This window comes from Neospora caninum, chromosome XI (assembly GCF_000208865.1).
Source record: "Neospora caninum Liverpool complete genome, chromosome XI".
Classification (NCBI taxonomy): Eukaryota; Apicomplexa; class Conoidasida; order Eucoccidiorida; family Sarcocystidae; genus Neospora; species Neospora caninum.
Genome location: NC_018397.1, coordinates 3948664 through 3961775, shown reverse-complemented (window position 1 = coordinate 3961775; position 13112 = coordinate 3948664). Strand labels below are relative to the sequence as shown.

The window sequence follows — 13112 nt, the reverse complement described above, 5'->3', positions numbered from 1 at the left end:
GCTAACAGTTTTTCTGGTTTTTTCGCCTTTCGTCGCTTCCAAACGCTTCAGTTGTCCCCTCGTCTTTGCGCCTGCACCGTTGTTTTTCTAGGCCGTTGTCGCCGTCTCGGCCAATCTCCCTTCGTCGCACGCCCGGCTTCGGCGTGACTGGCTCTCTCAATCACAGTCTGCTGAGCGCGTCCTTTCGCGCTGCATCTCCCCAGCTCGCTGAGATTTGCCACTGCTTTTCCCTGCCTACCGTCTCGCGTTCCCTTTCGCCTCCTCTTTCTAGCGTGTTCGCTGCCTCTCCTGTCGTTCTCTCCGGCTCCCTCTTGCACTAATCGTGACTCGTTCCCGAGTAGCTCTGCCTCCTTCACCCTCTCTGTCCCCTTCTTCACGCTTTCTTGGCATCGCCTCTCTCCATTTACGTTTCTCGCCCCCCCCCCCCCCCCCCCGCCGTTCCGGCGGCGATCTCTACGCCTCCATCTCTCTCTCCTCTGAGGGGCCGAGGGTTGAAGTCCCTCTCTCCAGTGGTCAAAACGCTTTCTCTACATTCTGATTATCTCGAGATTCCACCGCTAACGTGAGCTCGCCGCGACGAGACGCAGCTCCTTCACGCCTTCCCGCCAACGAGAGTCTGAAGCTTTTCAAACGTGAGCAGCCGCCACCGGCTACAGCATTGACACACTCCCTAGAAAGCCCAGCAAAGGCGGTCTCCGTGCCCCACGGGGTCGCTAGACCTTCGTAGGGCGAGAGGGCGGTAGACTTAACAAAAGGAGAGATACACACAAAAAGAACCCCCAAACGTTTTGAGCCTTCTCGACAACCGAGACAAAGAGAACGCCTGACGCCGGGAGGCAGCAATCGAACTACCAAAGAGAGAAAATTATAAAGCGAGGAAAGCGCGAAGGAGTCATTCACATATACGCGATACACTCCTACAAACCAGGCACATACACAGTTGTGTGTACACCGAGGAAGAGGACAATGGTGCAAAAGGAACACTGGAGCTAGAAGAGAGAATGAGAGGGGGACGAGAAAAAGATCCGGCGAGACAGGGCCAAGCGAAGACATCTGACGAAGCAAGACAAGAAAAAGGGTGACGAACATAAACGGGCGGCACGTGGCCACAGCGCGTTGCTCCCTTTGTTTTGATGTCCTTACGAGACAAAAGCGGAAACTGACGAAGCCAAAAGCCGCATCGCAGCTCTGCTAGCTTTCCAGCAAAGGATTGACGGAAGGCGTAGTCTCCACGGTTTCTGGCACTTCTTTTCCTGTTCGTTCTCTCGATCCGTCGGCGGCTTCTCTCTTTTTTTCGCTGTCTTCTGCGGCGCTCGGGGGCGCGTCTTCGAGGGACGATCCAAGTGGCGAACTGCAGGTCGGAGAGCTGGCTTCTTCGTTGAAGACGGCGAGGGCTGGGGGCGCACGCAGAAACAGAAAAGCGATCGTGACAAAGGAAATGAAGAGCGAAGAAGGGGCGTGCTGTCGCATAGACTCGCCTCCTACGTCTTTGCCTTCGCATGTACCATCGGGAGACGAAGACGTCTATCCGCCTTTCTTGAAATCCTGTGGTGTTCTGAGACACTTTCAACGATTTAGAAAATGACCTTGTGTGTGCCTCCTTCCCCCCCTCTCACATTCCCGGGCTCCTGCGTCCCCAACAGCCACTAACAACAACTAAATTTACAAATTCTTCATCGGAGGTAGCACACTCTATGAATCGCGCCTATGCGCCTCTGTGGCCCGCCCGCGTGCGCCGACAGCCAAGCAAGGAACGGGGGGTACCTCGGCGGAAAAACGAGAGAGAAACGAGGAAGAAGCAGAGACAGCAAAAGGCATCTTTCTCTGGTTGTATTGAAACTTCATGCCCTTTTGAAGCATTGATCCTCGCACAGAAGCTATCTGATGGACATGGTCACATCTCACGAGCGACTTTCTAGGTTGTTTACGTTGTGTGGCCTCCCGTGTTTCTCTTCCTGTTTTTCGTTTCTTTCGGTCTCCTCGCTTCCCCCCCCCCCCCCCCTTCGTCTTTTGCCTCGCTTCTTCTTTTTTCTCTTTCTGTTGCTTTGTACCTGCGAGACTCTCAGGATTATCGAACGGATTCTCGTCGTCGAAAGTGGCGGATCGTCCCTTCCCGCGGCACCACTGACGTTCGCGCGCCTGCCGAGATTCCGCCTCGCCTCGCAATTCTGGATTTTGAGTGAAAATCTCCTCTCGGCGTTCGCTGATTAAGAAAGACCGCATACACACAGCGCAGAGAGGAGGGCCGAAATCAATGCGCTCCTCGTCCCACTTGCCAATGGAGACTCCATGCAATTCTAAGCACAGTTGAACCAAAGGGATCGAGGAGGCAGAAGGAAAAGGAAGATGGGAAAGCGAAGAGAAAAATTACAAGAAGGAAGAGAAGGAGAAGGAAGAGAAGGAGAGGAAAAGGAGAAGGAACAAAAAGAGGACAGCGTTTGCCTTTGCATACCGTTTTCTATCGAGACGGGCCTTCTTTCTTCCTCCTGTCCCCTGAAGGCGTTGCGGCACCGCCGACAGCAGCGCAGCTTTCCAATCGCCGTTTTGTCGAACGTGAAGAAGAATCTCCACCACAGTGTTCACGTTCAGGACCAGGCGCTGCTGGTCGGGGAGGAAAGTCTGCGACTCAAAAACAGACAAAAGAGAACAGAAAAGTTAGACCGTGCAGTGGATATGAAACGGTGTCCTGAGAGAGAGTACCGCACCTTCAGGCCACAGTTTTCGTCATATCAAAAAACAAATATATATACATATATGTGTATATGTGCACGTATAGATGTGTGTATACGTTTGGCTGTATGCGTCCTCATACACATCTGTACATATATATATATATATATATATCTGTACGCTCGTGTGGCGACGAACATGGGCGTGTTTCTCTGGCAGTTAAACAGGAAGAGTTCTGTTTCAGAGTTTCATTTCCTTGGAGCGGACGCTTTCCTGTTTTCCTCACCTGGAAAGGCAGCCTTCGCGTTTCAAAGCGGAACTGCTCTGCTTGCCGAAACGTCTCACTCTGGAAGCACAGAAAACACGACAGCAAACGCTCCTGAGAGGAGAAAGACGGTTGACTGTCTACGTCGAAGTCGGAGTAGCAGCGAGAAAACAATCCACATCAGCAGATACCCACATCTTTATATAAGTAGACATATATACAAATATCCGCAAATATCCACATACCTATGGAGATACTTGGGTATATACAGACATTTATGTATCCTTGTCATTGGGTCTTCGATTTGCAACTGGCCTGGTTGCAAGTGGCGACGACAGCAGAAGCCACGCAAAAACCCGAGGAACGAATTAGGGAAACGACGCGGGCACGAGAATTAAAAAAGACAAAGAGAAGAAGGAACAGTCCACTTTTCTGCTTACTCGACTGATGGTTCGATCAACGAGACCGCCAACTACGTAGACTTTGTCCGCCTCGACAGAGAGAAGCTCCTAAGCCCAAATCGGGGACACAGACAGCAAACTTCACGCCACATGAAACGTCCGAACCTAACGCACAGACGAGAAATGCATTTCCAAAGGTGTATTTACACTATCACCTCTCTCGTTAAGTTACTTCTTCTTCCTTTTGTGCCGAGTACCCTCTTCGTCCCCAGTCCTTTCTGCGGCCTCAGCGCGTTTTCGCCCTTCTTCTCTGCGTCGCCGCCCCTTCCCGCTTGGTCGTTTTTCTGCGCTCCCCTCCCTCTCTCTTCCTTTTCATTCCTTTGGCCTTCGTCGCTCTACGATCGCAGCGTGACTCTCACCTCTTCGGCGTCGGGGGACAGAACGACGACTTCTTCTGGCGAGAAAATTTCCCAGTAAGGCCGCTCGTGGCGTCGCACCTGAGACGGCCAGCGTACAGGCAAAGGAAAACAAACAGCGGGTTCTGTTCCTGCGCTCGGGAAGGCTTTCCTCGACGTAATCGACGCCGGCTACCTGAGATCAATTGCAAGGGCGGGGCATTTGCCTCTCTATCTTCTTATCCCCACAGGTACCCTTCTGCAAACATGCTTCTCTATCTACCTCCGGAATCTAGCGCCATCTATCTCTAGCTCTGTACCTAAGCTTCGCCCCTTCTCTACTGTCTAAATATGTGTACCTCTACTTCTCGATGTGCACAAAACGTCGATCAATCACTCTGTCGGGTTCGATCCTCCGCTTCAGCGAAAGACTCTTGCGCTTACAATCCAAGAGTTGAAAGAGAAGAGATCTCGGCAGGCCTGGTATACTGCATTGTCGTCGTGGAACGAAGCCAAGTGGAGCTGCATCTGAGAGACCAAAGCCTTCAGACAGCGAAAAAACGGTGACACGTGGAGCCGGAAGCAACGCCTGTCGACGAGGCAATACACACATCGCTGCTACCCCGTATATGCCTGCACGTATACAGGAAGGAGACGCTGCAGGCACAGACAGAGAGCCGCGCAGACGCCGCACACAAAAGCAACTCGGGGGACAGGTCCCAAATCCGAAACCGAGGCCACATGGCGACAGAGAAGAAGAGAGAAGTAAAAGGTGGAGTGCAGACGCGGCAGCGGGCGTACGTACACCCACGCCCACGAATGCCCCTCAAAGAACCCGGCGTCGCGTGTCGCAGGGAACCTGCTTGAGTCCAACAGCATGCGTGGGACCTCAGTCACCCACCTTTCTCTTCAGGTGCGTGCACAGATCGCGTTTCCACTTCAATAGGAAAACACACGCAGCCACCGACGAAGACACAACAAGACAGAGATACACAGACAGCTAGGGTGTTCGTTTGGTGGAAGCAGAGGCACACAAATACAAACATATATATATATATATATATAATGTTGATATCTATATACATAGATATGCGTAGACATGGGTATTGATTCACACCGAAAGACATTTGCAGAGAAAGGCACGGAGCAAAACGACGACGAGACGGAAGTCGGGCGATGTTCCTTTGCGATCGGCAGGGGCCTCACCGGCACGGACGGGGAACTGCGAACGAGGTGATACGAAATGAAAAGCTGCTTGGCCAGACTGCGGATTTCCTGAACGGACACGGCCCCAAGGAGAGCCAGGACACAAGAGAGACGGTTCCCATGAAGCAAAATGCCACGTAAAGTTTCACATCAGCTGCCGTCACCATCCTACAAATATATAAAGACATATATCCCTCGAGAGACCCGTATGTATGCATATATATATATATATAATTACACGCGTGCATGCTTATAGGCATAAAAACAAATATGTGCATACCAATATATATGCGTATATGTATACATAAATATGTACACGTAGATCCGTAGATGTTTGCCGGCAGAAGGGCGAGCGTTGTCGCGGGAGAGGGGAGTGTGGAAATGTCACAATCCTTCGTGAGGAGAGAGTCTCCGGGTGGCGATAGGGACATCTTGCATGTGCTTTTCATCCTCACTTTTTCGTTCATGAGAGACTCGAAGCTGCAATTGAAGCAAATGCGAGGGAGACCGACGGCGTCCTCGGCGTGGCAGCGGCGCACGTGCTCCTGGACACAGAAAGGGAAAAACGAAGCGGGGAAATCGGAGAAGAGAAGAAGGGGAGACGAGAGAGAACAAATAAATGGAGCATCAGGAGTCGCGTTCACGATTCACGTTTAGGCTGCCGGAAGTGCGTTTATCACAACAAGTCAGAAAACGTCTGTTTTGTTGTCCTCTTTTGTTCGTGCAAATGTCTGCACTGGGGACGTCCGCGTAAGCGGAAACGTCTCCGACAAAACGAAGGAGAAAAAGAGAGAAGGCGAAAAGACCTTTGGAGACGCCGCCGTCGAAACATGATGGCCGTGAGGGGAAAATATGAAAAAGCGAGGAAGAAGCGGCAGCAGACAAGGTGGAGGAATGCGAAGGAAAATGTGGAGAGGGAGAAGAGGCCGCGGGGCCAGAAGGATGAGAGCGACAAGAGACGGTGGGAAAAGGAGGAAGAGGAGGGAGAACTCGAGAGGATGGCCAGCGAAGGAACGGGCGAAAAGGCCGCGCAAAACAAAGACAACAGAAGCGAAAAAACAGGAAAGGCAGCCATCGGACGGGGAAGACGAGAAAGTGCAAAAACGGAATCAACCTTGCAGATCGCATACGCCTCACCAGCAACGTTTCCTTCTGCAGCCGCGTCTCCTCTTTCCGCTTTTTCACAAACGCTGTTCTCTCCTCTGCAGACCGAAAAACATCCCAAACGCGAGGTCGCTCAGAAAGGCTTTTGAAGCCTCAAACGAACGAGATCGGAAGTCTCGGGCTCCTTAAGCTCCTTAGCTGGGTATATACGCGCATACAAATGAAACATGGTATTTGAGTTTCGAAGACGACTGCCGTTAGCCCAGATGTATATATATATATATATATATATATATATATATATGGGTGCATGCGTATGTGGACGATACGCCTGTACGTTCCCTCTGTATTGCACAGAGCGTATACAAATATATGTTTGCATCTTTAACTATGCACCTTTCTACGTATCTATATAGAGGTGAACATAGCGGAATCAAAACAGCATTGCCTTCTGGTAACATGGCGATACGTGAACATACACCTCTAGACGTCTCCAGCGTCTTTCTACCGGCTCCATGAAAATCTGTCTCTCTACGAATTCACATATATATATATATATACATAGAAGTATAGATATATATATGTATATAGAAAGGTATGCCTTTTTGCCACGTTCTGTTCCGCACGCAATGTACCCCGAATATGGATGCATGTGTCGATATTTATGGATCACTAGCTGCGGTGGTGAAGTGCATCTCGGCCTCAGTACCTTCTGTGAGGTGTTGCGTTTCCTGGAGAAGTTGTTCCTTTCTGTCGCGTCTTCTTCGTCTTCTTTCTTGCGGTCTCTGCTGCCTCTTTTTTTCCCGATAGTCTGCTCGCTTCGCCCACTTTTTCTGCGAACGCGGCAACCGCTTGGCTTCTGGAGCCGAGGAAGACGAAGAGGAAGAAGAGGAAGACGACGAGGAAGAAGAGGAAGAAGAGGAAGGAGATATTCGGGGTGACCGTTGAGAAGACTCACAATTATTAGATGACGCGGAGCGCAAGACGCTGCTAGTGCTGGAACGGCTACCCTTTTTTGAGGAAGATTCGCAGATGCTGCTGGATGTTCCCTCCTCCTGGTAGTTAGAGAAAGAAGTTGCAGCGGAGGGAGAAGAGAGAGAAGGCGGAGAGCGCGTCATGGTTGCCGCGTGGGCGTTCGATCTTCGCGGAACAGCAGGCGAAGAAGACGCGCAATCGGCAAAAATCCCAGTCACGGACGAGCAGTACAAAAGGACGGGGGAATATACGGCGTTTTTCTCAGTGCTGCCAGATAGAAGCACGTCCGAAGCAAAAATGAACATCTGAAAACAAGATGGCCGTTTATCAGACTACAGAAGATTGTAGATTTTAGCGGGAAATACCACGCAAAAGACAAAAGACACTCCAACTCGGAAGGTGAATGCGCGCGCTGGCCCGACTCAAAGACTGCCGAGGTGTACATACACCTGAGCGGCAGAGCAGTTCGACAGGCAAGAAGCCTGAGATGTCGACAGCAGACAGCGTTTAAGAATGACCACAAAAAAGCAGGACTGTCTCTGTTTCTCGCGTCTTTCTTCTAAAGAATTCTGTTCCTTTTCTGTTTCGATTCCCTGCCTTCGCTGCATGCGCCTGCTGTCGATGCATGCGCGAAAAACAGCGCGCGGCGCCGTAGAAGCCCCCAACCGCTTGCAACGGAGACCGCGTGTATCGGCCCCACAGGCGTTTCGTTCTCGAGTTTCTTGTTCTCTGTGGTTGCTGAAAGGCTTTCCTTTTAAATATTCAAAGCGACCTTTTCCCCTTTCTCTTCTCCAAGTTTGTCTATTCCGGGACTGAGGACTCGATTTGGTCGCGCCGGTGTGCAGTAGAGCGAGACGATCTCGTCCCTCTGCGCGGCCACGGTCATCGAATCCTCGTGAAGTGAGAGGGAAAGAGAAGCTCGGATGACTTTTTTTCTAGCCCGTTTGCTTTTCCTCTGGACCTTCACGCACATTTTCTTCTCTTTAATCGGAACTCGCTTTCTCCTCTCCCTCTACGTCCTCTGTTTTTTTTATCTGTTCGCTCGACAGGCTTCGGTTCCACGCTCTCTTCCACGCCGCTGAGCCTCCAACCTTTCCGCATTTCTCTTGATTTGCTTTTTTTCTGAGTTCTCTCCCGCCTCCTCTCCTGCACTTTTTCTTTCTCTCCTCCGTCGCCGCCATGGCTGCAGGAGTCGCGAAGGGGGCTCAGGCAGCCTCGCAGGGGAAGAAGAGAGGACGCGAAGACGAGCGTAACGGAGAGCCTTCAAAACTTAAAGATCCGAGCAAAAAGAAAAAGACTCCTTCCGCGGCTTCTGTCTCTTCTGTCTCTTCCTCTCTTACGGCCTCTTCGTCCTCAGCCACTAAACCTGGTAGACTGCCTCCGTCTCCATCTGCGTCTTCCTCGGCCTCCGCCGCCTCCCGCGAAAAGACAGCTGCGCACGGGGCAAGAGATCGGAACCTCGCCCCGAAGAAGAAACAAAAAACCGATGGAACAGCGCCTGAAGAGACCGAGGAGAAGATTCCAGGATGCAGCGTCTCCCCTTCCCTGCTCAAGAAAGCCCTGGCTGGTCTCACGGCGTACGTGATGAAGAAGGCAGGCGAACGAGGCACGCAAGATCTGCTCGAAGAGAAAGGCGCTGCGACTGTCTCCCTCATGCTCGCCCTCAAGAACATTCCCCAATCTTTTCGGAAACACCCCGTTCAAATGTAAGGCTCTTCTCGGGCTTCTCTCCAAACGACCACCCTCCAACAGACGACATGACCCCACATCTGCAGAGGACAGCGAGGAGGAGGCAAGGGTTCTCGCCGTTTGCAACAAACAGACTCTGCAGCAAACTCCGACACGTATTCAGAGCTTCACAGCATATGTATATATATGCATATGTTCATGTATATAAAAGGTACATGCAGACAATATCCTTGCCTGCGCATTGCGCATATATATATATATATATATATATATATATATATATATATATATATGTTGGGCTTCGGGTGTATTAGGCTGCATAGACGTATGCATATGGATAAGAATACCGTTGTTTGCAGATATATATAGGTTTGTAGGTTTTTTGTTGGGACACTTAGGGTTTTACCTGAATTTACATTGAATAGGTTTACAGTATCTCCGACCATATCTTTACTATAGAAGATAAATCCACATATAGTTGCTAAGACAGCTCCAAGAGATTCTGTCCCTTGCAAGTAAGGGCCATGTGCGCTTCGCTGAGAGGCAACCTTTGTAGAAAGCGGAAAAGTGAAACAGGGGAAGGGTCGAACAAGCCTCTCTTTGGCGCGGCAACGCAATATGCCTCAGAGTGTCTTAAAAGTGCGTTTCGCCTCTCAACATTCTGTCTGGTTTTTTTCCTTTTCGACAATCCCTGCCTCTTCCTTTTCGCTTCGGCCTCCCGGTGTTCGTTCCACGTTCATTCTCCACTCTCGTCTGCCTTGTTTCTCGCATGCCACAGAGTTCCTCTTCGGCTCCTCCGGTGCCGACGATTTCCCTTTCTTTGTTTTCCCTCTTGTCCAAGCTGCCTCTTTCCTTTGCGGCCCCAGCTGTATCGCTTCGTAGATAGAGGGGAGAGCGCCCCCGCTGTCTCTTCTTGTGTCGCTGCTCCGTGATCTTCTCACTTCTTCCGCTGAGGGTGCTGTGCTCTTGTGTTCGTGCGCGTTCGCTTCTTTTTTTTGCGGCCTCGCATTCGCCAATCATCCGTGCACGTCTGTGCATGAAAAAGCCCCGCTTCGTTCCTGTTCGCAGCGTCCTGCCTCATCCGCTTTTTGACGTCTCGAAGGGCGAAGGCGAGTGCTGTCTCTTCGTCAAGGATCCCCAGCGGAAGTGGAAAGACTTGATCGCGCCCGAGAAGCTTTCAGGTTTGACGCGCGTTCTGGGAATCGAGAAGCTGAAGAAGAAGTTCCCCACTTTCAAAGACAAACGCATGCTGTGTGCCAGCCACGACGTCTTCCTCTGCGACCGCAAAATCGCCGACAAGCTGACTCCTGTCTTGGGAAAAACCTTCATCCAGGCGAAGAAGTAAGACCTGAAAGAGAGAGGGAGCAGAAAACGCAAAAGGGAGCCGCGCCCGCGCACACGCCTTCTCTCGCTTCCTCTCTGTCGACCGCTCTCGCTTTCTCGTTCTCCTCCGCTTCCTCTCTTCCGCTTCCTCTCCTCCGCTTCCTCTTTCTCTAGCAGTCTTTTTTTACCACTTCGGTCTTTTTAGGTCGTTGGAGTGTTCGTTGCACACCCCTTGATTTGCATGTCTTGTTGCGATGCTCAGGCTTCCTTTGCCGGTGAAGTTGTCTTCGACGAACGTGCGCCCGGCGCTGGAGGAGGCGCTCAAGTCGACGTACTTTTTCCTTCCTCGCGGGCCGTGCGTGGCGATAAAAATCGGCCGGGCGAACATGCCGGCTCACCATCTTCTCGCAAATGCGAAGAAGGCCCTGGAGGCAGCCTTCGCCTTCTTCGCGAACGACGCCAAGTTCCGAAACACGATTCACGCGGTGTCTGTACAGGCCACGGACGCTCCGGCGCTGCCGATCTACTCTGACGCCTCGTACACAGAAGCTGCTCGGCACTACGTCTCTGCGCCGCCGCCTGCCGCGCCTGAGAAAGAAAAAGCGCGGGAACCAGCTGAAGCACGGGCACTCGACAGCCGGGGAAAGAAGGCTCCGAAGGCGGGGGCGTTGAAGCGGAAGGAAGGCGGGAGCTCGAAGCCTGGATCGGGAAGCGCAGACGGTCGAGAAGGAAAGGAAAGACAAGCAAAGGCCGAGCGGCCCATCATGCGGCTCGACGCAGCCTCGAAAAAGAGAAAGGGCGAAGACGCTTTGGGCGCAGCGGCTCTGGCGAAGCCGGCGTTGCAGGCGAAGAAGAAGATGAAGACCAAGGCGAAGTAGACGAGGTCTTTTACACCAAACGAAATGGAAGAAGCTTCAAAAGAAGTGTCTTTTAAAGACCGTGTCTCTGCTCACTGTGTGTCTTAGCCTGTGCCTCCGCTTTTACCGTCTTTCTCGAGCGCCGCTTATTGCCGCTTCACCCTGTTTTAGTTCGCGCCTAAATCATCCGAACGCGTTTTCGTGTCGGGGGTTCCCCTGTCTCCCTGCGATCCAGAAACTGCACTCCTCTCAGGCAGTCTGTGCGCCCTGAAGTGTCTCGGCGTTTTTTCTTTCGTTCTCTCTGCGGACTTCTTCAAAAACGTTTGTCACAGCGCCAAAGGGGCTTTCCTTCCCAGCTCGCCGCCGTCGTCTTCGCGGTGTGTGTGCCTGCGCCCGGTTTCCCAATAGACAATCCGTCGCTGAGGTTTGCTCGGAAACTCCCCCCTTTATGTCTCTGCCTCTGTGCTCCAATCTTTGTTTCGTGCTCCCACACTGGCGCCAAGTTACGTTTCACCTTTATCGTCTCTACCTCTCTAGGATATCCCTCTACCCTGGTCTTCACTGCGTCTTTAGTCCTTCTCTTGCTTCTCTTTCGTCTCTCGTGCTCCTCTATAAACGACGCGACCGTTGCCCAGACGCACGTTTGCTGGGAGGGGATCTGATTCCTCCACAGGCTCTTTAGCATAATCACACAGGCCAGAAATCAAGTCCGTTACGCACCGTGAAGCGTCACTGCATGCGCTCGCTCCGCGTTTAATCTGGAGTTTATCTCCGATGACACTGCACACCGTATAAACACCCCTTCCGCCTTTTTGCCGACACAGCTTCCGAACGTGCGATGGCAAGCGGAATTGGGCAAGGCGCGCAGAAAGCAATCGAAGTCGCAGAGGCCTTCTTGGCCAAGTGTGACGATTCAAAATACCTAGACGCCCCCTCGGGTGTATGTGAACGAAAGGGCCACACAACAGAGCAGCCCTTGTGGTCTTTGCGTTTTCAACGAATTTTCGTTCCCGAAATTCTCACTGCGCTGAAGTTTCGGGAAGGAGTTACACCCGAGAAAGCGCAGGCGAGACGGCGTTTTTTCCCGGTTCTTCCACTCTTAAAGAGCCTCACTCTACCGCTAGTGCCGCTACCGAGCCTCACGGATATCCATGCTTTTGCAATTCGATTGCGATTCACGAAATCGATGTGTCTCGACCATCACGACTTCCGGCATTCCGTTTATTAACTGGAAATGTGTAAAAACCTAGCTTCCTTCTCACATCTAAGATTCTCAGAAGAACCAGCCGGCTACTTCCACTCGTCGCATGCGTGTACTGGATCCCTGGGGTCACACCGCGCTCTGGATCGGCCCTGAGGGGATTTTCGAAAAAGTTGACAGAGACCGTAGTAACGCCCTCAAGAAACAACAGCAGGCTGCGGCGCGCGCTGTGTGCTGCGCTGCAGCGTCACTGAAAAGCGTTGATAACGCAATGTCGAAAAGGATCGATTTTAACCGTCACTAGGGATGACGGTTGAGGTGCGAGAGCTGCGAGACGAGAGCAGAGACACAGCGTCGTTTTTGCGAGATACTGGAGAGACGAGCGGCGAGGGCACTGCATCTGAGGCGAGAGACAAGAGACGGAAAGTGAGAGAGAACACTCCAGACATGAGCCGCTGATCTCGGGCGGTGGACAAAGCAGTGGAAGCTAACACTGTGGAGAAAACGCGAAGCGTAGCGTACCGGCCATGGTCAGCTTGTGCCTGGCTTACACGCCGCAGGCGTAAAAGCTAGGCCACGCGAGACTCGCAGAGAAAGCACATCTGACACGAGAAACGCCTTTGAATCCGAGGAAAAAATTGGATCTGGCAAGGGCGGGGTTCCCGAGTCCTGCACGAGGTGTACGTACGCCACGAATGGAATCCCCGCTGCCCCCTCCAACGCATGCAGAACCGGGAGGAGACAAGGGGACGAGAACTTGGCAGCGAGGGCGACTTAAAATTTGAATTGCTTCTTCTTCTTCGACTTGGTGACGGTCTGTGTGCCTCGAATCTCGTCGCCCTTTCTCTTCCGCGCTGCGCCCACACAGACACGACCAGAAACGCACGATTTGACTAGGATCCCAGATCACCGTGACTATTTCTTGGTTATATTTTCCCCTCTAGAGCGGCGAGGCCAGCCAGCCACGACGCAGACTTCTGCGTTTGCACGTCCCCCCTCCTCGTCCCCCCCCCCCCCCCCCCCCGA

The 13112-nt window shown here is 52.2% G+C and overlaps 2 protein-coding genes across 2 annotated transcripts; one reads left to right on the top strand and one right to left on the bottom strand.

The window, feature by feature from the left end:
* Nucleotides 1-1191: 1191 nt before the first annotated feature.
* Nucleotides 1192-4259, bottom strand: NCLIV_057660 (putative tRNA (guanine-N1)-methyltransferase domain containing protein; the record flags this gene model as incomplete). Its single annotated transcript, XM_003885322.1, has 7 exons — nucleotides 1192-1394; nucleotides 2052-2203; nucleotides 2453-2619; nucleotides 2957-3016; nucleotides 3376-3444; nucleotides 3756-3833; nucleotides 4176-4259. The coding sequence occupies 7 exons, from the start codon at nucleotides 4257-4259 to the stop codon at nucleotides 1192-1194; spliced, it is 813 nt and encodes a 270-aa protein (XP_003885371.1).
* A 3936-nt stretch (nucleotides 4260-8195) lies between these two features.
* NCLIV_057650 (T2D23.8 protein, related) lies at nucleotides 8196-10906 on the top strand (the record flags this gene model as incomplete). Its single annotated transcript, XM_003885321.1, has 3 exons — nucleotides 8196-8722; nucleotides 9774-10046; nucleotides 10291-10906. 3 exons carry the CDS (start codon nucleotides 8196-8198, stop codon nucleotides 10904-10906), a joined length of 1416 nt encoding a protein of 471 aa, XP_003885370.1.
* Between the last annotated feature and the right edge of the window lie 2206 nt (nucleotides 10907-13112).